This window comes from Mauremys mutica, chromosome 2 (assembly GCF_020497125.1).
Source record: "Mauremys mutica isolate MM-2020 ecotype Southern chromosome 2, ASM2049712v1, whole genome shotgun sequence".
In the NCBI taxonomy this organism is placed as follows: domain Eukaryota; kingdom Metazoa; phylum Chordata; order Testudines; family Geoemydidae; genus Mauremys; species Mauremys mutica.
In genome coordinates, this window is record NC_059073.1 from 222222432 (window position 1) to 222248694 (window position 26263).

The 26263-nt window shown below is 42.6% G+C and overlaps 1 protein-coding gene across 1 annotated transcript in view; it reads left to right on the plus strand.

Moving 5' to 3' along the window:
- SLC4A7 (solute carrier family 4 member 7) overlaps positions 1–26263 on the plus strand; it is a 181872-nt gene that overhangs the window by 45400 nt on the left and 110209 nt on the right. Inside the window, exon 2 of the mRNA XM_045004742.1 lies at positions 20365–20446. Within this exon, the coding sequence (XP_044860677.1) occupies positions 20365–20446 (82 nt within the window). The remainder of the gene's footprint in view (positions 1–20364; positions 20447–26263) is intronic.

Sequence of the window (26263 nt, forward strand, 5' to 3'; positions counted from 1 at the left end):
GCGAGTCACATATAGCAAATCTTTCACAGGTGGCCATTGTGTTCCTCATTTTCTGGGTACCTGCTTGACACCTTGGCCCCAACCACTTGGCACTGAGCACTAATCACTGTTCTGAACATACAAAGTTCTCTAAAATGCCAAGTACTTTGAAGAATCAGGCCCTAGACTTCTCATATTGGGCATCCAAAGTTAGCTAGAATCATAGAATACCAAGGTTGGAAGGGACCTCAGGAGGTCATCTAGTCCAACCCCCTGCTCAAAGCAGGACCAATCCCCAGACAGATTTTTGCTTCAGATCCCTAAATGGCCCCCTCAAGGATAGCACTCACAACCCAATGCTCAAACTACTGAGCTATCTCTGCCCCTGACACTGAAAATTTAATTGGAGGGGGAGAGGTGGATGGACCAAACATGAGTGGCATTGCAATCCCTGTGCTAAGTCACAAAACCACTCAGATTTGGCCCATCTGCTCCTCTGTAGGTGGAGATGGAGTGACGGATGGGCCAAACCTGAGTGGCTCTGTGATCATGTCAGGTTGCAATGCCCCACTGAGTTTGGGGCCTAATCAAATGCATTTTTATGGCTACTTCTAAGATTTAACATAGTTTTTTAAAATTCATGATTTCCATGACCTCTGTGATAAAACTATGGCCCTAGTGATAGGTGGGTGATGAATCGTGAAGCTTGTGGTCAATAGTGGGAAATGTGGGAAGGTGTTGTGGGGGGGGTTTGGATTTGTATGATTAAGTTGGGGAGGGGAATCTAAGAACAAATTTTCTCACTTTCAGATATTTTTTGTTTCTATAATATGAATGAGTTATTTATAGTTCTAGATAGTTATCTTGCTTAAGGCTTTGGCCTGGTCTACACTACTGGTGGTGGTGGTGGTGGATCGATCTAAGATACTAAGATCTAAGAGAATAGCGTAGCTGAAGTCGCCGTATCTTAGATCGACTTAGATTGACTTACTTCATGTTCTTGTGGCGCGGGATTGATAGCTGCCACTCCCCCGTCGGCTCCACTTCCGCCTCTTGCCCTGGTGAAGTTCCGGAGTCGACGGGGAGCGTGTTTGGGGATTGATGTATCGCGTCTACACAAGATGTGATACATTGATCCCCAATAGTATCCAGCGGGTAGTGTAGACATAGCCTTTGTCTGGCTATTAATTTATATCCTGTAAACAAGACTGAATTAGTTACTGCTAATGAAGTCTCTTTTTTTTTTTTGATAATTCTTTTTTTTACCCCAACTAAATGTAAGTTACTTTTAAATCCACCTCCACTAAGGAACAAAATATAAAGATGATTATTTTAGAAATCCTTGGTTTATGTTCCCTAATAGGAATGTTTGATTTCTGAAGTGTGTGTATGTGGAGAAAGGAACAGTCTTCAGAATAAATATGCATTGAAAAGGTCTATAAGAGGAGTATAAACACACTTAGCAGATGTTTATTTTTTTTGTTTCTTAGCTTTCATTTTATAATGTTAATGAAGCCTTGAATCGGAGCAAAAATAATAACTTTTTCAGTTTCAGAGCTGTTTTTAGTAGTTGCTTTTGCAGAAAACATTGGGTCTCAAATTGCATAGTTTCAGTTCCTTTTTTGGTATTCTCTCTGTTGGAATTGAAGGCATGCTATGTTCCCTAATTCTGCTATTCTGTGACCCTGTGGTGGTTGCAGTTATTGGCTTGGGAGTGTAAGTAGTCTTTCATGATAGTGATTGGCTGTAGGATAGAGAACAATTTGCTGGAGTACATCTGTGTAAAGCCCAGTGTTCTAAATCAGTCATGTGTACACAGTCTGATAGCTCAAGAGACTCATTACATTACAGTGTCTTGCACAAGGACGTTTACTGCTTCTGCAGATCAATATGGAAAGAGCTCATCCAGAGAAGAAGCTGCTACCTGTATGTAAAAAGCTATGGTATAACTTTTTAAAACAAACACTTTTTTGAATGTATTTTGATAACAGGCTAAGGAAAAGCTGGGGATATTTATCAGCACTGTCTTAGAACAGTATCACATCCTCATGTCCTTGGTTGTGCAAGTAATTTCCTTTGAAAGAACCACGGCTGGAAATAATTTTTGTAGCATAGATATCTGTTTAGAAGTTTCTGTGTAACTGGAAGTTTTTTGATTGAATTGTCTGTCGGCCTAATCTAGTAAAACGAAGTCCTTTTGGCTTGAGATAATCTGTTATCAGATTTTGAGTAAGATTTTTAATTATTAGTTTACAACTCTGCTTTTCTTCACTGAAGGCTGTTTGACTATGGAGAAAAATAAGTAATTCTATGTGGCACGCAGTTTCTGGTGAGGGATCTCAGGAGCTTGATTGTATCCTACCAATCAAACTGTTTTTCAGCAGTGTTCTGCCTATATTGTGATTATCATAGAAAGTTCAGCATCTTTGTAAATTGTTCCTTTGGGTTTTAATTTTTTTTCTTTAAGTCTTTAATAGTATGTTTATAAATTCCCTTTTGTTTGGAGTCTCTACACTGAAGTAATGAATTTATGCCATTATGGGCTCTGGCTTTTTGTATGTAGACGTGTAGCTTTTATCACAGGCATTTATCTCAGTGAAGTGTTCAGCAGGGCTTGCAGTTTAATTAGAACCCAAAGGAAACAAAAGATGATAGGTGAAATTTCCCTGAGATTTAAGTTAAAAGCCCACTGGAGCATTTTGGAGGTTTAATGGACTTTCTGATTTTTAATTGCATTAATCCATTACTACTGACGCTACAATACAGTTTAAATGAATCTCTTATTTAAAAAAAAAAAAGTCAGATGTTGTCAAATGCATCTAGCTGCAATGGTCTTATTTGCTATAGGGGCTCTATACTAGAGAAACTTTTTTTTCCCTTCAATGCAATTATGCAGTTGCCTATAACTCTGGATGCGGAACTTGTATCAGCATTAATTATCTGTCATGTGTATATCACTGGGGGCTGTTACTTTTGCTTAATTAGATACTGGTTAAAGCTGATTTGATGTTTGAAGGTAATCTGCTTTAGCTTTAAATGTCCAGGCATAGATTCGTTTCCTGTATGTTTAACTGTAATCTAGATTTGCGCCTCTAGCTGAAGATATCTCTAAAAGATCTTGTAGTTCAACACCCACAGTACTGTCTAATAACTAGCATTGAAAAGGTCAAGGATGTTCCCATAAGTTACTCAAATGTTTAGTAATATTTTAATATATTGAGGGCTGTTTGCCCTGATGGCCTACAAATCACTTGGTGTTGGTTAGGGCCAGTGACCATCTGTGTCCAATCTTCTGTGTGCCAGTTTATGCTAATACACCTGTCTCTCATGTTGCCTTGTCCTCCTCCTTTCCTCCCTCACTTCTCTTCAGATTGTTTTATGGCTTATCCACCTGTTGCATATTGTCTAAATTCTAGATTGTAACCTCTCTGAAATGTGGGCTGTCATTTTGTTTGTATAGTGCCTGCTATGATATCACCCTGATTGGGATCCAGAGGTGCTACCAAAGTAGTAGTAATACATTACTTAAAAATAGTATATATCCTGAAGGTGTTCGGTCATTTTCACATATTTACACACTGTTTTTAAACCTTTTTTCTAAAAAGGATTATACATCTTTTTATAAAAATAAGTATATATTTTTATCTTTTAGTGTTCCTTACTCTGCTTCTGTAAAAATTAATGATCTAAGATGCTGCTTTGGAGGCTTCATTGAAGTACTGCTGCAGTTCTAAACTAAGTGAAGGATTTTAAAGCGTGAATCCTGTTGGAGCAAGACAGTTGTTTGTTTGAGCTGCTGGATTTTGCTGGGACAAATGGAGTCAGAATTAAGGGGCTGGCTGGTCAGCGAAATCTCTCAAATATTCCTAATGTCTTTTGTGTACCTAGAGTCAAATTAATGGGGATGAGCCTTAAAACTCAAGTCTTCTTTTCAGTCTCTCCCATGATACTCTTATGGTGGTTATGATTAGCAAGAAGTTTCTAAATATAAAGATAGTTATGTGACCACAGGATTCTTATATATCCACAGGTAGAATTCATTGAATAAATAAATATATCTGGTATACCTTAGATTTTTCTCTATTCTCTTGGAATACTGCCTATTGCAGTGTTAGTGGTTGAAGTCTGGAAAATGGCAGTTGTCTTCTGTGTGTTTGGAAGTAGCAAGTGGGATAGAGAGGAGAAGAGGTCTGAAGTAAGTATATTGTTTTGATAAATTCAAAATGGAAAATTAGTATGCAGGTCTGTGGAATTGTAGTGCATTTTAGTCTCAACAGGTGTGCTTACTAGAGTTCTAAAGGTTGAAAATGAAGGTCCGTGCTGAAAAGCGATAGAGTAAAATAAGTGATTTATTACACAAATGGATAACTGGGGAGTATTGAGTTACATCCGCTCACTTCAGTATAAACAAAGTGTTTAGTGTTTTTACTACTGCTAATCCTGCAGAAATAGTTCATTCAGTGTAGCAGCACTGGACTCTTTCAGTCAAAGTTGATGCACCTGACTTATGCATCAACAAACTAGTTAAGTAAATTCTTCTTGCAGGACCTCCATTGCACTCCCATTTAAGCTGAAAGGGTTGTACAGGTGTAAGACAGCAAAACGTACTCGTCACAGTACACTTGCCAGAAAGAACTTATTTTGCTTTTCCGGTCCCAGGCTTAGTTCTACAGGGCTGGTTCCAGAAAAATCTTTCTACTTATAAACTGAGCAACATTAATATTTAAATGAGTTAATAAATGTGGAACCCCACAGTGCCATTATTACCTAGTCACTCTGAGAATAGAACCTTACATAAAGGCTATGTCTACTTGAGATTTTCTTACCTAAAATTTCTTACTGGCAAAACTCAACTGGTGGTAATGGTAGAGTTCTAATGTAAACTTCAGTGCTGATGGCTGCCAGTGATATAACTGCCATGTCATCAAACCCTGCTTCAAGCAGTCCTGTAATTAGGACACTGTAATTAATAAAACAAAACAAAACAAAAAAAAACAAACCCCAAACCACCAGTGGCTGCTGGACCCTAATCTATGCTAGAGCTCCCACAGATGCTACCACTGGTGGAGCAGTACCAGTAGTAAATTGGGAAATTTATGGAGGAAAAAGTCTTGGGATAGACAAGGCCTAAGATAATATCTGATGTTTGTACCTAGATGGAAGTTCTGGGAGACTGGTTTCCTAAATTGCAGCGTTCTCTTTGCTCCCCCGTGCCCTCCCCTCCCCCCCCCCCCCAAAAAAAAGCTTGAGTACTTATTACAGTAACTGGTATCATTTTTTGACTAACAGGCATCTTTGCATGTGCAGGATATGATGTGTACATAGGGTGTGTGATTGAGACATCTAGTTTTCTGAAGGTTAAAGTTTTTAGGAAATGGAGGGAAAGTGCATTGTAAGTGATGCTACTAATAATTTTTTAAAAACTGTAGTAGCTATCTGAAGAGCACACAAAGCAAATGAGACATTTAAAAAAGTACGCTGTTTAGTTGAGTTCAGTTTTCTTGACTTCCTTTTATGTTTTTTATTCATGTGAATTGTGCAGTCAAAATGAAAGTTCAGATAATGTCAAAACTTTGATTTTTTTTTTCAAAATAGGGGATATTGTGTGTAATGTTCAGCTGTCTGCTGGATTCCTTCTCCTTTTGTATTCTGCTACCAAACTGTATTGATTTAAAAAATTAAAAGGGCCATTTTCTCTGTTCTTTATAGTACTAAGCACATTATCAACACTCTACAAACACAGATAGTAAACAGAGTGACTGAATTAATTACTTATTTCTGTTTGAGGTATGAAATATACTGTTTAGGAAATGCAAACTGACTGTTTTACTCTTCCTAGTGACCGCATATCAGTTCAAACAGCCTGAAACTATGAATGATTTACACTTACAAGGAACAATTAATGAGGAGGAGGTCCTAAATGCATATATTTTTATATATTAAATATGCACTTATGAGCTGTTCTGGGTGTGTTTCAAATCATTAAAGATCAGTGTCAACATTATAAAAAAATCATGATGTAGAAGATGAGGAAAAGATAAATGTCACTCAACTCTCACTAGGAAAAGAATGATGAAAATAAAGCCTTATAGCATATCCTAAAGGTCAGGAACAGATTTCAGCTCTGTCAGAGTAAGGGTCAGGAGACAAATTCCAGAGTTAAGTTGAGGACTTTTCATTGAAAAAATCTTGCCACCTACCACTTTTTTCCCTGTATGGTAACAAGGATGCAGATCTTTTATGGCAATTTAGTAGAGCTGGCTGGAAAAAAATAATTTCAATGAAATTTTTAAAAATATGTTTGTTTTTTAACAGAATGTGTATTTTGTTTGGAGTGGGGTGGGGGAAGCTTTGCAACATTTTATCAACTAAAGTAGTGATTTTTTTTTTCCCCTAGCAAAAATTTCCATGTAGTCAAAAAGCTACATCTAAATTCATCTGAAATTTTCTTTTAGGTCAAAGCCAACATCTTGATTTATACTGAATAACTTATGAGAAAATAGCCTAGAGTACAGCTCACAAGAACAGTATTCTCTGTAGGAAGCAAATAGCTGCATTCTGCAACAGCTGAATTGTCAGATTGGTCTGTGAGAGATCCCAAATATAGAGCATGACATTAGTCCAGTCTAGAGGTGATAAAGACATTGACGATTGTAGTGAATTCCCTACATCCAAAAGGAAAGGTTATCAACTCCTTGCAAGTGCAGATGTTAATTAACTGCTGCTGCCTGAATATATGCAGGCAGCTCAGGATCCAGTGAGCCCAGAAAGCTGTGAACCTGAATCGACTAAAGGCGAGCAAAGTCCCTCTTTTGGAGGGGATGGTCTGACATTCTGTCTGGGTTTCTCCTCCTTAACCATACTAATATTACCTTTTGCTTGGTTTGAGCCTCAGTTGCCCATCTCTTATACAGGCCCCAAATCTGTGCTGTAGAAAAGGGAAGTCAAACACACAGCCTGTGCCTGATTAAAATGTAGACGTAAATCTGTGTGTCATGCAAATACTGAAAACACTGCAGCCCAAACAAAGCCCCTTTTGGCTTTGTGGAACCATATATGGGGCAGATGAGCGTTGGCTCAAATTTAAAATTGGGGGGGAAGTTGCTCAAGCAACTGCGTTTGGCCCTGCCAGGGTCCACAGTTATAACCCAAGGTTAATGGTTTCAAAAGCAGGTGATGATCATTGTCAACCAGAATGAGATATTGATTTATTATATTTCATTAGATTGTAAGTCTGTTGGAATAATACTTTTTTGTGCATTGCTGGCAAGATGTATTATTGCTGGCAAGTTGCTACTCTGCAATGTAGTTTGGGCAATAAGCCCATTTGAAATTGGTCCTGAGTATGAGACTGCATAACATTAGACCAGTTACACAGTGAGAAGAGATTGCACAGAAGACAGAATGGAAAAGCTCACTTCAGATTTAATTTTCTGTGCATCATTATTGTCTGTTGGGCCAGGGTATGTATTAATACATATTGGCTGTGGACAGCTGAGCTTCTTTAGGAAAAGGCTAAAGTCTGCCAAGATGCATGCTACTCTGGATTAGTTATTTTTAATCACCTTATAAATATAACGTGTACAAACACCATATCTGAAATATTCTTTAGACAGAAAAGTGTATAATTCTATCTAAATATTAATCTTGGTTTAGTGACTACTTCATTAAGTGTCTAGTTTTAAGAAGAATAGTACACCGAAGAATCAAAAAAAAAATTCTGCTTATAGTCTAAACGTTAAGTGTGAGAAGAGATTCAAAGAGTAAACTTTATCATTATTATTACCATAGTACCTAGGAGCCCTAATTACGGACCAGGACCCCATTATTTTGCTAGGCAGTGTACAAACAACAACAAGACAGTCCTTGCCCTAAGAAGCTTACAGTCTAAGTATAAGACAAGAGATGTATATAGACAGATGGGGGAGTACAAGTGAACAGTGAATTAGCATTAGTTTGCAGAGACCAAAGTCTATTTTGCTAACCAGAAGCCTAATAGTTGTAAAGTGGTAGTGTTTTTGGTGGGCATCATGCAAAGTAGAATTTGAGGAGGGATTTGAAGGTGGATAATGAGGTAGCTGTGGATATTTGCATGAGGCAGCTTGAAAGAAAGCACAGATGTGTGCGTTTGAAAATCTAACAAGTGGGGAATCGGTGCTCGTGTACAATACATCTGAAATTAAAGAATTAAGGTTAGTTTAAGTTTGGCTAAGGAATTATGTATGTGTTGTAAAGAGAGGCCTGGACTAGCAAATGGAAGAAAGGCCTTGAAAATGAGTTATATATATTGGATGTCTGGTTCAAAGGATAACCAACGAAATAAGAGGAAGTTTCTAAAAAGAAGGCCACTCTGACTGATAGCGGTGACTGGTTTTAAATGAGACTGAGAATCTGTCTTCAAACAAGCCAACCTGTTCCTTTCCATGCCGCACACAAGTGTTGTTTAAAAAATTAGGGCCTATGTGAACTCAGGTACAAAGGAAAAACTGTTGGTCAGCAAGAAGAGGAGGAAGAGGTATGGAGGAAAGGCCTTGGGAAGAAAGGTTGTAAATCCTAAGCGTGAATTGTCTCATTGGTTTTTAGCGGAAGTCAATAATTAGCAATGACCTCATTTGTTGAAGGGTATAAAAAGTTACAAATTTGAGTGTTCTTTTTCAGACCCTACCTGATCATACTATGACATCCTAGCATGAGACTCTTTTCCCTAGGTGTGGCCTGTTTGGGAGTATACTGACCACATACTTTGTTACTGTATTCGATATAGTGACTGCTTATTTTTAGGCTGTCAGGGATGTTTAGAGTAATTGTATAAAATACCATTTGTCTTTTGGACTAAATAAAGGAATTATGATTAAATATAGTGTCTCCTGATCTCCCATATTAATTTCAACAGCTGGAGTCATGGGCCAATTAGAGGCGAACATCAACCTCTCGATAGTGAATGAGAAATGATAGGTGGGGTGGGTAGGCCATAAAGGGTCTTGAAAGTGAATACAAGCAGCTTATGGTTGATGCAGAAGAGGAGGAGGGAGCCAGTGGAGGGAATCAAAGAGAGGGATAACATGGCCAAAGTGACAGGTTAGGAAAATGATCTGATTAGCAAAATTCTGAATGGATATGAGCTGGGCAAATTGCGTTTGTCAGGACCAGAGAGAAGGATGTTGCAGTAATTGAGATGTTGAGAGCTTTGGTGAGAGTTTTAGCTGTATGGATGGATAGGAAAGGCCTTTTCTTGGAGATGTTATATAGAAATAATTGGCAAGATTTAGCTATGGCCTGAACGTGAGAACCAAGAGAGTTACGAGTCAAAAATAATGCCCAGGTTACTGGCTTGAGTGACAGGCAGGATGGTGGCATTGTCCACAGCAGTTGAGAAATGAGGCAAAAATGAGGGGGACGTGGGGAGGGAGGAGGGAAGATTAGGAGCTCTGTTTAACCATATTTACCTTGAGCTGATGGTTAAACATCCACAAGGAGATGGCAGAAGAGACAGGCCAAGATTTTAGTTTTGACAGAAGGAGAAAGGTAGATCTGAGAGTCATCAGCATAGAGATGGTGTCACAGGGTCTTGTCTATGCCCCAGCCTTTAACCAGTCTCCTGGGGGTGACTTGGATAGTGTGCTGGGTCCCACAGACCAACTCAGTTCCACAGGGGCAGGCCCATGGCCTCCAAGCCTCTTAAGATTGGAGCTTTTGGCACCAATGATCTGTCTCTCTCTGTGGCTCCCTGCAGCGAATCCAGCCAAGCCAGAGTCCTGTGGGAGGCGTGTACTGTGTCCTCTAAGGGCTCAGGGCTCTCACTGAGTATTTGCAGTGACATGAGGCAGCTTTTTTTCAAAACAAGGTAACTATTAATCACCTGGCATACAGAATCTAAAGGTTCATAGGTTAGCACAGAGAGGTGGAAGTTAAGTCAGAGTTCATCCTGGCCAACCCAGTGCCATTAGCCAAACTGTGATGGACTCCATTCCTGGCTACCTTCTTTGTCAGAGCTTCCTAGTCCCTCCAAAAGTGCCCATCTTATTCCAGTCACCAGACGTTTTTGTATTTTCCAGCTCAGTTCAAATGTTGTGCATGCTGGGGTTTCCTGCTGTTAGATGTTTGTTGTTCAGTCATTGGGACATCTTTGTCTTGCTGGATCCTCTGTTGATAATGGGGTTAGTTTCAACCAGTTCTTTAATGACCATATTTGTTCCTCAGAGACCGCTAACTTGCATGCATACCTCATGCCTTCTGTGCTGTTCTAGGAGCAGATTAAAACCTTTTAACAATGCAAAGTGAAAGGGAAACAGGAGCATACATAAGGGTCATAAAAATATTACAGAAAATTCCTGCTTTGACATATATGGAAGTTGAATTTGTGTTTGTTGATAAGATTACCCAGAGATAAGGTGTAGATGGAGAAGAGAATGGGCCCAAGGACAGAGCCCTGTGGAACCCCCCACAGAAAGTTGAAGTGGGGATGCTGAACGAGTGATTAGGGAGGTAGGAAAACCAGGAGAGGACATACCGTCTTAGTACTCAAAGTGGGTGGGTATTCTAAACTTTTTCATTTTTATTTACTTGTATCACAACACAGTGCCTAGGAGGCCCAGTCATGGACCAAGATCCCATTATGTGGCTACAGGCCACTCATTCTGCTGCAGAATGCTTCTACTAGCCTGCAGTACTGGGTTGTCTCCTCGCTGCAATACTTCTGGGATCATTGCAAGCTGTGGCTTAAAATCCATAATCTTGGTGCTCCCTCTTTCCCAAGCTGCCTAGATGTCCTGCCTACAGCAGAAATACCGGATGGCCCAGGCTTCCTTTCTAGAAGATAATTTTCCTAGCATTAGTTAGCAAGTAGTGAGCCTGTAAGGGTTAAAACCCCTTTCTTCTAAGCTTTCTGCCTTGGGGAAGGAAGTATGTTTGGTGCATTTGGTCTGTGCAGACACCTTTCTTGTGTGCACTCTGAGACTTTCCATTCCTCCTCTAAGTGGGAGTATTGTTGAGCAGGCAAATAAGTGTTCCGAATTAAAGGTATGAACAGTTTGTGGATGTCTGCTATAGTGGGTAGCAGAATGAGACTTGCACCTTGCCTATTCTCATCCAATCTGCTGGAGAAAAGAGCTCTGTATCTTAAAGGCAGGAAGGAGTCTCAATCCTACTCCTCACAGCCTGGGTTTCACCACTGAGAGCAAACAGCACTGGGAAGTCCGTACTGTCCAGAACAGAGAGATAGGACTCAGTTTCTCATACAGTCAAATCATTAGAGCATACTTTGGGGAAGGAGCGATTAAGCCTTGCTGGGTGTACTAAATGCCATCTGTCTTTTAATGAGTACAGCTCTAAGGGGTACCAAAGTCCCTCCTACAATACTCATATGGGTGCTCAGCAGCCTGGGGAAGCAGGTAAGCATTCTTTCAGTTTTCTATGGCTCACCAGAAGAATCTTCCCACAACTACAGGAATTCATCCTAGGGTCTTGTTCTAGGTCAAAGTATCCACAGATGGAAAAACATTGGCTGTTTCTAAAAGGGGAGCAGCATAAGAGGCATGTCGGAAAAGCAGTAAACCAGGGGTCAGTAACCTTTCAGAAGTGGTGTGCTGAGTCTTCATTTATTCACTCTAATTTAAGGTTTCGCGTGCCGGTAATACATTTTAACGTTTTTAGAAGGTCTCTTTCTATAAGTCTATAATATATAATTAAACTATTGTATGTAAAGTAAATAAGGTTTTAAAAATGTTTAAGAAGCTTCATTTAAAATTAAATTAAAATGCAGAGCCCCCCGTACCAGTGGCCAGGACCCGGGCAGTGTGAGCGCCACTGAAAATCAGCTTGCGTGCTGCCTTCGGCACGCATGCCATAGGTTGCCTAGCCCTGCACTAAACTATCCTGTCTCTTCTCCCCTCCCCACCTTTTTTTGGGACAGTGTAGTCATTGCTTATTTAAAAAAAAAAATCAAGAAGAGTAAAAAGGCTAATAAAATATAAAGGAAGGAAAAAATCCCCAAAGTATTTAATTCCTGTTCCTTAACAAAAAAGAGAGAAACTGAAATTTAAATCTATTGAATTTGTCCAGAGCGAGTTTGAACTTTTGCTTTTGCTTTTGTTTTCTACCCCCACTACTCTCTTCCATCTTTTTATGTGTCTGTAGGATCAGCGCAAGTAATATTTCACACATGGAAACCACTGGAGACTGCAAAGGGACAGTTGGTAACACTAATCAGTTTATTCTGGGCTGTTTACATGGAATTGCCAGAGAAGGGAAACTAAATAGGTTCACACAGTCCTAGTTAGTTTACTCTTTATCCAGAAACTGGAATGCAGGCTTATGCCTCCTGACTCTTTTTAATGTGAAGCTATAACAGCTGCCTCTTTAGCTTTATTAGCTAAAACTGGCCTGGCAGATTTTATATGATTGTTGGAAGTCTATACCCTATATATCTATCCTTTAGCAAGAGAGACGCAGTTACCTTATGTCTGACCTAGGTTTAAAATATCTGGTTTTTGGTTCTAACTGATTTTACAAATGATATGATGCTCCTAGTGTAGTATTGTCGTCTTTCCAAAGAATGAAGGTTATGAATGATATGCTTTCTGGATGTAGGATGTTTGTGGTTGCTAGTAGTTTATTCTTGGAAGAGTCTCTGCATAAATTGGATACACTGAGATAGCAGTGTAACAGGAGGGCTTACAAGGGCATGCATGCCTTTTGGTAATCTAATCTCAATAGATGTGCCGCTTTCACATGATGGAGATTTGAAGGCCACTTCTGTATGTGCATAATTGGCAACGTACCTCTTTCATTTGTGTCATTAAGAGCAAAGGATGGTAAATAGTAAGGTCAGCTTAAGTGATACTGCAAAATACAGTTTCAAAATGTGGTATTGAGAAACTTATTCCACTTGTAGTTTTTTTTTTAAATGTTCGCTTGTTCTATCTGCCATTACACTGTGGACTTTCACAATGGGCTGGGCAAAACTGTCTTCATTTTGATGCTCTAAAACTTTTCCTTTAGGACAGTTGACTCAAACACCATATTTAAAGCAATGTAGGTGACTTGAAAATCACACTTTTTTTCCTCTGGAAATTGTATACCCAATATAGTTAAAAGTAACAGCTCAAATACTGTAACTGAAAGAAGTTAATGAGGGGAGATTTATTTTCAGTTTAATTTGTGTTTTTTGATAGCACAGTGTCACATACTGGACTGTTATGTCCTTAAGCATACTCAAGAAGCATAATTTAATTTTTTATTCATTTGTAATACTTTAGTTATTCCTTCTAATAATTTTTCTTTCAACTTGTCTGTCTTTCTGATAATGGGTTGCCCAGGACTTAATTCATCTGATGTGGTTGCACCAGAGTCATGTAAATCCTGATCCTGCATCATGAAAGTCAGTGGGCCTTTGCCATTGACTTCAATGAGTTTGTATGATGAAGTGCATAGATAATTACTGTACTTGTCTCCATGCTTTTGTGATGTTATATCCTTGTCCGTTTAGCTCAATATTACATTGGGCTAATTTGCAGCCATATTGAATAGCAAACGTATCTCCATATGACCCTGTAGGTCTTTTTCAACAGTACTCTTTCCAGGCTTTTCCTTTCTGTTGGATCAATGCATTACATTGTTTTTTTTCCCCTAGATATATTAGCGGGGTGCACTTTTTGACATTACGTTCACTAACAGTGCATGGTACACCATGAAATGAAATAAAAATGAAAAAGTCCCCCCTTCTTCCCCCCCCCCCCAAATTCCCTGGGAAGTAGGGGAGGAAGGGGAGAGCGAACACATGACAGATAGCAATCACACAGTTAAATGTACCTTTGTAATGTGCTTAGCTATCATATGGATGCGAGCAGTATGAGAACTTGAATGGAACAAGTAATTTAACCTGTTTTCTAAGTTGAATCTCTTTAACTATGGCATTTCCTTGTCTCTGAACTTCTACCACATTTCTTATGTTAATAAACGGCTGTTGTCATTTCCACAACTTTGCCCATTAGATGCTACTTTGCCTAAACCTCATGAAATCTTAATCTATGATTCCTTTTCTCTCTGTCCTCCCCAAGATTATGCTGTGCAGACTAGTGTGTACAGAATACTGTACATCCAGAAATGCCCATTAAATACTACATTCTTCAGGATCCTATTCTGAATTGTCTTTTGTTTATAAACCCATCATGCATTTGCACCAGCCTGTCTTGCAGTTCTTTCTCTGTCTACTTTCTCTCTGCATAACTAGCACCGGGGGTGAAAGTGAGCTGGTAAAGGCTGGTACGGTGTACCGATAAGAACCCGCACCAACCCGTATCCAAAGCGCAGTAACGTTAAAGCGCTGCTGCGGCAAAGAAACCTGCAGTGCTTTAACATCCGTGCCCCTTTTGCCCTCCCTTGACCGCTGACAAGGCAAAGGGAGCAGCTGCCCCGGGCCCTTTAAATTGCCACGGGAGCCCTGGGTGGCATGGGCCAGGTGGCCTGGAAGGGCTGGATGGGGATGCTGACCCTCCAGTCCTGCCCCTTCTGCCTGAGGCCCCGCCCCTTCCGGGGGCTGAAGGCAGCCCCGTACCGGTAAATGGTGTGAGTTACTTTCACTCCTGACTAGCATTACCTCTTTTCCCCTTTATACAATCTAACCATTGTTAATACGCATACTTTTCCTATAGACTAACTGAGATAAATATACAAAAGGCTGTTTTACTTTCCCTCCCATTTTAAATCTCACTTGAAAACATTTTCTCCCTTGCATATACTTCATAATTTTTCCTCCTGCTGTTAATTAACCTGCATTTCTTTTATTAGTCATAACTGTATACAGCATTTTGGAATGCTGTTAGTATGAAATATTCTATACAAAAACGTGTCCTGTCTGTGGTAGAAAGAGGTGCAAGTTTACTTGTTATAGTTTGTTTGTTTGTGTGAGTGTATGTATGTACGTATGTACATACATACATATGTGTATATATAATATAGTGTTTAACAAGAAATTCAAGTTCTTGTAAATGCTACAGTTGGTGTGCAGCTATGGAAACTTGGCATGACTAGCTTGGCTCTTATTTACAGGAAAGGAATTTGATGTTGAACAGTGGTTGCAAATTGAAATCTGATTTGGGTAAACTTGTAGATTGGAAACAATTCTGAGATTCTAAAGAATCAGAATAAGATCCTGAAATAAATCAGATACAACCCAAAAACTAGAAACAACTTGCCTCTGAATCTCACTGTATTCTCTAACTAAATCTGCAACCAAGCAGGTTGTGCACTTACGTTAGGGGCAGAGGTAGCTTCCTGATTCAGTGGATGCGCTATACTAAACTGCAGAGGGGGCACTGGCCACCCACAGTAGCACCCTCTGCCCTGGCACAGCAACCCTAATTCCAGACCGGACGAGAGGGCTGGTGGGATAGGGGGAGGGAGAATTCACCTGATCTTAGTTTCTTGGGTATGTCTAACAGGGGACTTACCACGTAGGTTTAAAAAGTGGATGAAAATGTATTTCTTTAAAAGAAGGTGGATATACCATTTTCACTCACTCCTGTTCCTTGTAATGTTCCAAAAATGAATGCTTAGATTACTTGACTGCTAAAAAAAAAGGGCTTGATTTGCACTAAATGTCTAGAAAACACATTAATACATTGAAAGTCAAAGCATGTGACAAAGGTGGAGGCTACTGTTTTCTTAGGATGGTAGTGCACGACACACATAGCATCATACATAACTCTGTGCCGGTGTCAGCATTGGTGGCACCGCTGGTGGCACTGTCGGCTTCCCTTTTGATTGCACCTATGGCGATGGTGGTGCTGACTGGTCAGAAGGAAGTCAGGGTTACAGGACCCAAAACACAAGTTTTATACTCTGAGAACTAGGAACTATTTGAAGTTGTCTAACCCTAACAGATAGTTTTGACTTTCACCACAGTTTTGATCCTAGCATTTTCAGATAGCAGATTGCTGTCAGATAAATGTAAGATATAAAACATAAGATTAGGATTCCCTTTGAATGAGAGGGACGGCTCCCGGAGGAGGAATAGGAACATCAGAAAAAGGCCGCACCTGTCCTCAGGCCAGGGCTTTGGCCATCCCAAACCACTTTCTGGCCCCAAATTGGCCTTTTTGAAGGTGCGGTCGAGGACGGTGCACCAGAACAAAAACTGAGATCTACCCTGCCTTACCTTTCCTCCCGACTGTCCCCTTTCTACTGTGCATGGTCCTGTATCACTTCAGACCGCTGGATGCTCCGCATGGTAGAGTGGGGATACTCCATCCAATTTTGTGCCCTTCCACCCTTCCCCGTCCCTCTTCAGGGACCCCTCTCACGAGCAACTCATTATACAGGAGGTGCACTCACTCCTTTTACTAGGGACAGTGGAATAGGTTCCTCAGGAGCAGAAGGCAAGGGTTTCTATTCTTAGTATTTCCTAATACCGAAAGCCAGAGGTGGGCTCAGGCCCATACTAGACCTGTGAGAACACAACAAATTTGTGAAGAAGCTCAAGTTCCGCATGGTCTCTTTGGCCTCTATCATCAGATCCAGGAGACTGGTATGCTGTTCTTTACTTGAAAGACGCGTCCTTCCACTTAGCAATAACCCTGTCCCACAGACAATACCTCAGGTTTGTGGTGAACAACACTCGTTCACAGTCCTTCCCTTTGGCCTGTCAGCTGTGCCTCGTGTTTTTACCAAGTGCATAGCAGTTGTGGCTGCGTTCCTTCGCCTACAGCAGGTACAGGTGTTCCCATACCTCATCAAGGGCGGCTCCAGGTCTCAAGTGGAGGCACAAGTTGACTTCATAAGAGTGACGTTCGACGAATTAGGCCTTCTTTTGAACGAGGGGAAATCAACGCTGTCCTCGGTTCAGAAGATAGAGTTTATAGGGGCGGTACTGGACTCACAAGCCAGGGCATACCTCCCGGAAGCAAGGTTTTGGTCCCTCGGCGACATCATACGAGGTCTTGGGCAGTTCCCCACCACAGCAAGGAATTGCCTGAAACTTGTGGGACACATGGCGGCTTGTACCTCGGTAGTGCAGCATACCAGACTCAGACTTTGACCTCTTCAGTCATGGCTAGCATTAGTGTATTGGCCGGTCCAAGGCAGCTTGGAAAGGATTGTAACCCTGCTTCACATGGTACTTGACTCCCTCCAGTGGTGGCTCAACCCACAGATAGTATGTGCAGGGATCCCCTTCACCAGCCCTCAGCCGTTCCTCTTGCTAGTGACAGATACATCAGATCTTGGCTGGGGAGCAAATTTGGGAGCTGAGAGTGGTACGCTTGGTGTGCCAGACTTTCCAAGCCCATTTGATAGGGAGATGTGTATCAGTTATGACAGATAATGCCATGGTGATGTTCTGTATCAACAACGGGGGTGCATGTTCCTCTCCCTTGTGCCAGGAAGTGCTCATGTTGTGGGACTTCTGTGTAGAACACTTGATACATCTGCAAGCATCATACTTCCCCGGACTACAGAACGAGTTGGCAGGCTATCTCAGCAGATCATTCCACGGCCACCACTGGTCCTTTCACCCAGACGTGATGAACTCGATTGTCCATCAGTAGGGCTTTCTCCAGATAGACCTGTTCACCACATGACGCAACAGGAAGTACCAGCAGTTTTGCTCCTTCCTGAATTACAGTCTGGGTTCCATCGCAGATGCATTCCTCCTCCCATGTGGAGATCATCTCCTTTACACGTTTTCACCCATTCCGCTTGTTCACAAGGTACTCCTCAAGATTCGGAGGGAATGAGGTCTGGTAATATTGATAGTTCCAGCCTGGCCCCGCTAGGGTACATATAACTCCTGGAAATGTTCGTGGAAGCACCAGTCCATCAGGGTGCAAACATTACATGTAGCCAAAAGTCACTGTCTTTTATAGGTTCGACTGCAGGCAGAGTGATCTCACTGGACCAGGTAATCCACCCAGGAGGGGGTGAGACAGCCTAGATTTAGGGCACCTTTTCTAGCCCTCTCCCCGTGCAGGGTGAGTAGAGAGGATCCTAAAGAGGACTGCTCAGTCGTGATAGTAGCTGCCAAATTACACCCCTGTCTCAGTCCAGGTGCCAGACGACTATCTGACTACTGCCGCTTATGTGCAGATTTGTGGCTAGGGACTGCCAGATCCACTAATCCTGTCCCCATCACCACTAGTTTGTCTCCACAGGATTTGGAAGGTTGGAAAGATATTTCCTATGGTAAAAGCTTGCACGCCATTTCTTTTAATGTGGGGAAGCTCGTGTGCCTACAAAGACCACATGATCATAACAAGCTGGAGGTCTGGGGTGCAGTGGCAGGGAAAGTCCAAGACGACTGGAGATCTCCAACTTGCTGCAGCCTTCATCTGCTTTCATAGCCATTGAGATCTAAAGAACCTCTTCTGCCTGATCTGCTGTTGAGGACTTAAGGGATTGGACCGTGGGACCTCTCCTCAGACCTGTTCACGCTGGGAGACCCTACCAGGAGTATGAAGCTCCCAAAAACGTAACTCTGAGTATCATTGGAATATGCAAGCCTCTTCATCACAACAAGGTGACTATGCTACATCAAGGCCCTCTTCAGGGACAATTTTAAGTTGTACAGATCAGTTGCAGAGAGACTTTTACTCTCAAATACTACTTGCTCATGCTGGAGAAGCTTACATAGACTCTCTACAAAAGTATGCTGTTCAGAATATTTTTCTACAGTTCTTGGATTGAGTTTTAATTCTGAAGTCTTTTAATAAACCAGCACGGGTTATCTTATTTAAGTGAACTTCTTCCACTGTTAAACATAAATTGCTTCTTGTCAGTATCTTTTATCCTTAAACTTTAATGTTTATTTCTTGAGGAGGAGCAATCTAGAATCTTGGAAAAGTCCAGGTATTCTGTGAATCTGAACACTTCCCATGTTTTTTTCCCTCCTATATTGTCTGGAGAATTTAAACACTTTTTCTGAAATATGAAGTTTTTTGGCCTAGGATATTATGAAGACTGTCTGTCTGCTATTTCTGGCTGTCAGCTCAACAAAATTGCAGTGCATTTATTTAGAGGCACTGTGACCTGGAAACATAAGCTATTTGCCTTCAATTTTAAGGCCTTAACAGCCTATACCTCCTCTACTTCTCGTGTTCAGCATCAAAAGGCTGCCTCCTGATTAGCCAGATGTCAGCTGCCATCGCTCACTCATTAAAATTTCAAACGAGCACCTTTATATAGTCTCCCCAGATGCCTGCTCTTCATGCTTGCAAGAAGCTCCCCATAAACATCTGCAAAGGTACCTCATTATCTACCTTCAAATCCCTCCTTAAAACTCTCCTGGGTTATGATGCCTACAGAAAACTTGACAATGGTTAGGCTGCTGGTGTGCTGAGACCACTGCTTAACATGTTGATCACTACAATCTCATTGTTTCCTTGTAACCCCCCCCATCTATCTAACTCTTTTTGTCTTATACTTAGGGTACGTCTTCACTACCTGCCATAACGGCGGGTAGCAATCAATTTCTCGGAGTTCGATATATCGCGTCACATGTAGACGCGATATATCGAACTCCGAACGCGCTCCCGTCGACTCCGGAACTCCACCACCGCGAACGGCGGTGGCGGAGTTGACGGGGGAGCCGCGGACATCGATCCCACGCCGTGAGGACGGGTAAGTAATTCGAACTAAGGTACTTCGACTTCAGCTACGCTATTCGCATAGCTGAAGTTGCGTACCTTAGATCGAACCCCGCCCAGTGTAGACCAGGCCTTAGATGGTAAGCTCTTTGTGCTAATGACTGTCTTCTTGTTTTGTGTTTGTGCAGCACCTAGTGCAATGGCCTTCTGATCACTGAGGTGGAATGCCTAGGAGCTACTGTAATACAAATACATCACCTGTGCTGCATCTCTAATCTATCCTGTTTAATTTAATGTGGCATTAGCCAAAACTGGGCTCTAAAGTTTTTTGTGCCATTGTCAGGACAGCTGGATCCAGTTTTGTTTTGTCACAAGAAACGCACGCAGTCAAAAGATAAATGCATATGTACAAAAGGAATTCTGTAGTGTCTCTTCTTAGTCTAAGTGAAATATTTTGTAAGTTCTCCTTTACTATTAGGTAACCTCAGTTGTTTTAATGATGCATAGGCTCATAGTGATATTTCCCACAAGCAGAATATTTTCCTTCAGTAGTAAAAGGATTTTTTCATAGAAAATGAAAAGATATTTCTACATAGAACTCCACTTCTTCCTCCTCCTCCACGAGTTGGACTCTTTATTTTATTATTGTATCAGAAAATGGATGTATAACAACTTCCGCTGTCTTTTTAAATTGTATGTATGAGTGTTTTGTATAACCCATTCTTTAATGTGTTACGGTAGAAATGAGTTTTGGATTTCTGGTTGGGTTATCGAAAGTGAAACAAATCCATATTGTTTGTTTCTTTAGGGTCATGATGAAGAAGCTGTTGTGGATATGGGCAAAACTAGCTCTACTGTCAACACAAACTTTGAGAAAGAAGAACTAGAGAGTAAGTGGTTTTTAAAATCTTAATATAACTTTACAGCATGAGCGGTCTATTTCCCTTCAGCGCACTACATGGCTCTCATTAATATGCATGCATATGGAGAGTAATGATTGACTACACTATAAAATTCTAAGAACCATGCCATTAAGCTTAACTTTTTTATATCCTTTTTCTTCATTCAGAACATTAGCACTAAGCAATTTTTTTAAAAGAAATCTTTCTTTACAACTGCCATAATATATATATATTGAAAACATTTCTGGAAATTGCCCCTTTTTGTTTAAGAAAACAGCTTTATTGTTGAAATAATTAATTAGATTGAGTCCTCTAGGCCAGGGACCAGGGGTTGGGGGAAAAAAAAAATCTGATCATAATGGATAAGTAGGAAGCCTCCCTGGGTGAGTGCTGACAACTGCCTGCAGATTCTAAGCTTTGATTCTTTTTGAAAAAGTGAACTTTTATCCCTTGTGGTTTGTAAATGTACCATTCAAGATATGAATAGGGTATAAACTGATGGAGTACTGTCTTCTCAAGACTTCAGACTATTTCAGTGCCGTTGCTGCTGCTCATACATTTAATTTGCGGCAAAACAAAAACTGCATGGAGTCTTGTTAGTTTTCCTTGTGCCTCAGAGTCTTGCGTGCAGAAGCAAAACCAACAAGGTTTGGGTCAGTTTCATGCCATTGCTTGAAAAAGCTATGTGCAGTATTAGAGGAGGATGTGGTTGGATCTGGTGTTTGATATTAAAGGTCTGAAAAAGGGAGTAAATAGCATGGTAATAAAAATGGCAGGTGCTGCCAATACAAATTAGGTAAAAAAAAATAATAAAAAAATGCTAACACTAGACAAACTACAACCAGACAGAAAATATCATGATTTAGTTTAGAGGAAGGATAATCAAACAGATGTTCAATAGTGAGGGAAGACTGGAAAGCAGTAATACTGAAGGAGACTTGGGGATAAAATGCAAGTTTTAAACACACGTTTGGAATGTGATGTGGCAACTAAAGAGGTAATTTTAATTTAGATCTGGATACAAGATCACTCTTCCTTTTTATCTTCCCTGTAACAGGGTTCATGACCTGCCTCTCTTCCTAGGGCCTGCTTGCTCTCCCCAATAAGGCTCAGAGAGGCTTCAGGGTTGTGAAACACCCGTGTCTTTTATTTACTTAAGGTTGTCCCACCATCAGTGTCCATCAATATACAAGCTTTACAGGCAGAGTCAGCCTTCAGCTAGGAGGCCTCCAGCTCCGTCCCTGACTGACTTCTACCCGGCTGCCCCCTGCCTTCTGGCTCCCTCCCAGCCTTTATAGCCCTTGGTTTGTCAGGCCACCAGGTGTTGCCAATCCTCAGGCCAGCATCAGGCCTTTTTCGCCAGCCCCAATCTGCTTTCCTTGATTGGAGCTGACCAGTCGGGCTAATTCGGCGCTTCTGCAACAGCACCCTGCTACACTCCCATTCTGGGGTTTTCCTATCTCCACCACCTACCAGAGATGAGGAAAGATGAGTGACTAAAGTGTAGAGGGCTTGGGTGACTGGATTCTGTTTTCACCTCTGCCACAGACTTTCTGCCTATGTAACCTTTAGAAAATTGTTTAACATCTGACTTTTTCTTCATTGCAAAATGGGAATAATACTTGCCCATCTCATAAGGCATTATGAGGCTTAATAAATATTTGCAAGGTGCTTTGAGATCCTTATAGAAATGAAAGTAGTAGTGGGGCACCTCTTGTTACTACTTCACTGCCTCATGCAGAACTGCTAGAGTAGCTGACTTGCCACCACCCTTCGTGGAGGAAACAGATTTCAAGTTGCTCTTCCCCTTTCCTCCATGATGGACTTAGTTGGCAAAAAAATTTAAATGGGGGCAGAGTTAAGGCCAATGTGGAGCAAGACTTCTATCCTTCAGTAGGGATAGTAATGCTCAGTGACCACAGCAATGCTGTGGGAGGCCAAAGGCAAAAGGGCTGAGCAGAGATAAAGCAGTCGCCCTCACAACACTGAGTATAGTCCAGCCTTTTGGAGATTTTCCTTCTTGTGGGGGAGGTGATGGGAGTGAAGCAAATTTTGAAAACTGCACAATCACAGGGATTACCTTTTTAAAAAAAAAAAGAGAAAATAAAGCTTTAAATGTATTGTCAGGTGTAAGTAAATGGCAGCTGACTAAGGCCTGGTCTACACTAGGAGTTTGTCGAATTTAGCAGCGTTAATTCGACTTAACCGTGCACCCGTCCACACCAGGAAGCTAATTAGTTCGACCTAGAGGGCTCTTTAGTTCGAATTCTGTACTCCTCCCCAACGAGGGGAGTAGCGCCAAATTCGACATGGCTATGTCCAATTAGGCTAGGTGTGGACGGAAATCGACCTTAGTAGCTCCAGGAGCTATCCCACAGTGCACCACTCTGTTGATGCTCTGGACAGCAGTCAGAGCTTGGATGTTCTGACCAGCCACACAGGAAAAGCCCCGGGAAAATTTGAATTCCTTTTCCTGTGTGGCCAGTTTGAATCTCATTTCCTTGTTGGACATCGGGGCGAGCTCAGCAGCACCGGCAACGATGCAGAGCTCTCCAGCAGAGGAGTCCATGCAATCTCTGAATAGAAAGAGGGCCCCAGCATGGACTGACCGGGAAGACTTGGATCTGATCGGTGTGTGGGGCGAGGAGTCTGTGCTTTCGGAGCTGCGCTCCAAAAAAACAGAATGCAAAGACCTATGAGAAGGTCTCCAAAGCCATGAGAGACAGAGGATACAGCCGGGATGCAACGCTGTGCCGCGTGAAAATCAAGGACCTCAGAGAAGGCTACCAGAAGACCAAAGTGGCAAACGGATGCTCCGGAGCCCAGCCCCAGACATGCCGCTTCTACGAGGCACTGCATGCCATTCTCGGTGGGTCTGCCACAACTGCCCCACCAGTGACCGTGGACTCCGACGATGGGATAGTGTCGATGGCCAGTTCCTCGGCAATGTTCGCGGACGGGGAAGATGAGGAATGGTTTGTGGAGGACGAGGCAGGCGACAGCGCTTACAACGCTGGTTTCCCCGACAGCCATGATCTCTTCATCACCCTCACGGAGATCACCTACCAACCCTCCCCAGCAGTTACCCCGGACCCTGAATCAGGGGAAGGATCAGTCGGTAAGTGCTTTAAACATGTAAACTTTTATTATTAATGTAACAGGAATCTGAACTATGTGAAAAGGAGGTGTGTGTGTGTGTGTGTGTGTGTGTGTGTGTGTGTGTATGTATGTATATATATATATATATAGGGATAGAACAGAAATCCTCCTGGGAGATCTCCACGAAGCTCTCCTGGAGGTAATCGAAAAGCCTCCGCAGGAGGTTCCTGGGGAGAGCTGCCTTATTGGGTGCTCCGTGGTAGCACACTTTTCCGCGCCAGGCTTTCATGAGGTATTCTGGGAGCATTGCCTCCATGAGCATGGCAGCATAGGCCCCTGGTTTGTGCTGGCTTTCACGCAGCATGCGCTCTCTATCTCCTTCAGTGACCCTCTTCAGGGTGATCTCGCTCGGCGACTCCTGCATCTAATTAGGGGAATTACTGTAATGTTACGCCTGGTCCAAAGTATTTTAAAAAAAATCTCCAGACAGACGGCGTAGCAGAGACTCAGCACACTGCTGCGTGACAAGCGTAACGGAAAGCCAAAGAATCAAATGGACGCTCATGGAGGGAGGGAGGGGGGACTGAGGACGCAAGCTATCCCACAGTTCCTGCAGTCTCCGAAAAGCATTTGCATTCTTGGCTGAGCTCCCAATACCTGTACGGTCAAACACATTGTCCGCGGTGGTTCAGGGCATAGCTCGTCAATGTACCCCCACCCCGCACCCCCAGAAGGAAAAGGAAAAAAAATCGTCTCTTGACTCTTTTAAATGTCACCCTATGTGTACTGAATGCTGCTGGTAGACGCGATGCTGCGGCACTGTACTGTAGTGTAGTGCAGTAGGACTGCTATCCGTCCTCGTCATCAGCCCATAAGTAGACGGCCTGCTAACCGTCTTCATCATAGCAACAGGGGGCTGAGCTCCATCAGCCCCCGCCCTTCATGTGTAAAGAAAAGATTCTGTACTGCCTGGACTATCATAGCAGCAGGATGCTGGTCTCCTCTCCCCCACACTGCTTAATGTCCTGTCTGGACTATCATAGCAGCTGGAGGCTGCCTTCCCCTCATTTCATTTCACTAACAAGTCACTGTTTCTTATTCCTGCATTCTTTATTACTTCAGCACACAAATGGGGGGACACTACAACGGTAGTCCAGGAAGGCTGGGGGAGGAGGGAAGCAACAGGTGGGGTTGTTGCAGGGGCACCCCCTGTGAATGGCACGCGGCTCATCATTCCTTCATGATCTGACACGGAGCGGCTGTGCTCTCTAGTTCTCTGATACACTGCAACCCTAGTACACTTGCCCCATATTCTAGGCAAGACTGATTCTATTTTTAGATACCATAAAGGAGGGATTGACTCGGGGAGTCATTCCCAGTTTTGTCTTTTGTGCCCCCGGCTGATCTCGGCCAGGGGCATCTATGACAACAGCAAACGGTATAGTGCAGTAGGACTGGTAACCGTCATCACATTGCCAATTTACAATGGCATGGTAGATGGTACAATATGGCTGATAACCATCTCTGCTGTCATGCAAAAGCAAAGGAATGCTGCTGTGTAGCGCTGCTGAATCGCCTCTGTCCGTGGCATCTAGTACACATACGGTGACAGTGACAAAAGGCAAAACAGGCTCCATGGTTGCCACTCTGTGGCGTCTGCCAGGGTAATCCAGGGAAAACGGGCTCGAAATGATTGTCTGCCGTTGCTTTCCCGGAGGAAGGAATGACTGACGACATTTACCCAGAACCCCCCGCGACAATGATTTTTGACCCATCGGGCACTGGGATCTCAACCCAGAAATCCAAGGGTCGGGGGAGACTGCGATGGGGTGGAACAGAGGCAGAGTTTATGCTTTCCGGATTGCCTGGAGCACAGGAGTGCGCACGAGACAGGTGCTGTGCATGGTCTTGTTCACAGAGACAGACTAGACTGTGTTCATTGTTCGCAGAAATGTATCTTTGCAAGGAATTCACTCCCTTTTTCCCATCACACAGCTTCGACTGTCTCCAGACCTGCCACAGCATCCCCCTCACAGAGGCTGGCAAAGATTAGGTGGCGAAAGAAAAAGACACGGGACGAGATGTTCGCTGAACTTATGGGCTGCTCCTGAGCCGAGGCGGACCAGCAGAGCCAGTGGAGGGAGACCCTCTCTCTGTACCAGCGCTCATACAGCGAACGGGAGGAGAGGTGGCGTGAGGAAGAGAAGCAGGCGACTCAAACGCTGCTTGGACTAATGAGGGAGCAAACGGACACGCTCCGGCGCCTTGTGGATGTTCTGCAGGACCGCAGGCAGGAGGACAGAGCCCCCCTGCAGTGTATCTGCAACTGCCCTCCCCCGCCACAAAGTCCCATACCCCCCTCACCCAAAATAACCAGAAGGAGGGGCGCCAGAGGCTGTGAAAACTGTCACTGCACCCCAGCAGAGTGCTCAAGTACCCAAAAGCTGTCATACCCTAAATTTTGAGAAGTCCTTCCCTTGCTGATTCACCCAAGCCCCAATCCCAGTTTCATCCCCTGTCTAGTTAATTATTAAAAATACTTTGCTGTTAATTACTGTTTCCCTCATGTTTTTTTACAGAAGACTGTGTTTGAAGGGAGGGGTGGGGAAGGGGGTTGGTAATTGCATAGGACAGTCACCTTTACCAGGGTACAGACACGGGGGCAGGATCAGCAGCAGGTCACACACACAGTGCAGTCGGTAGGCA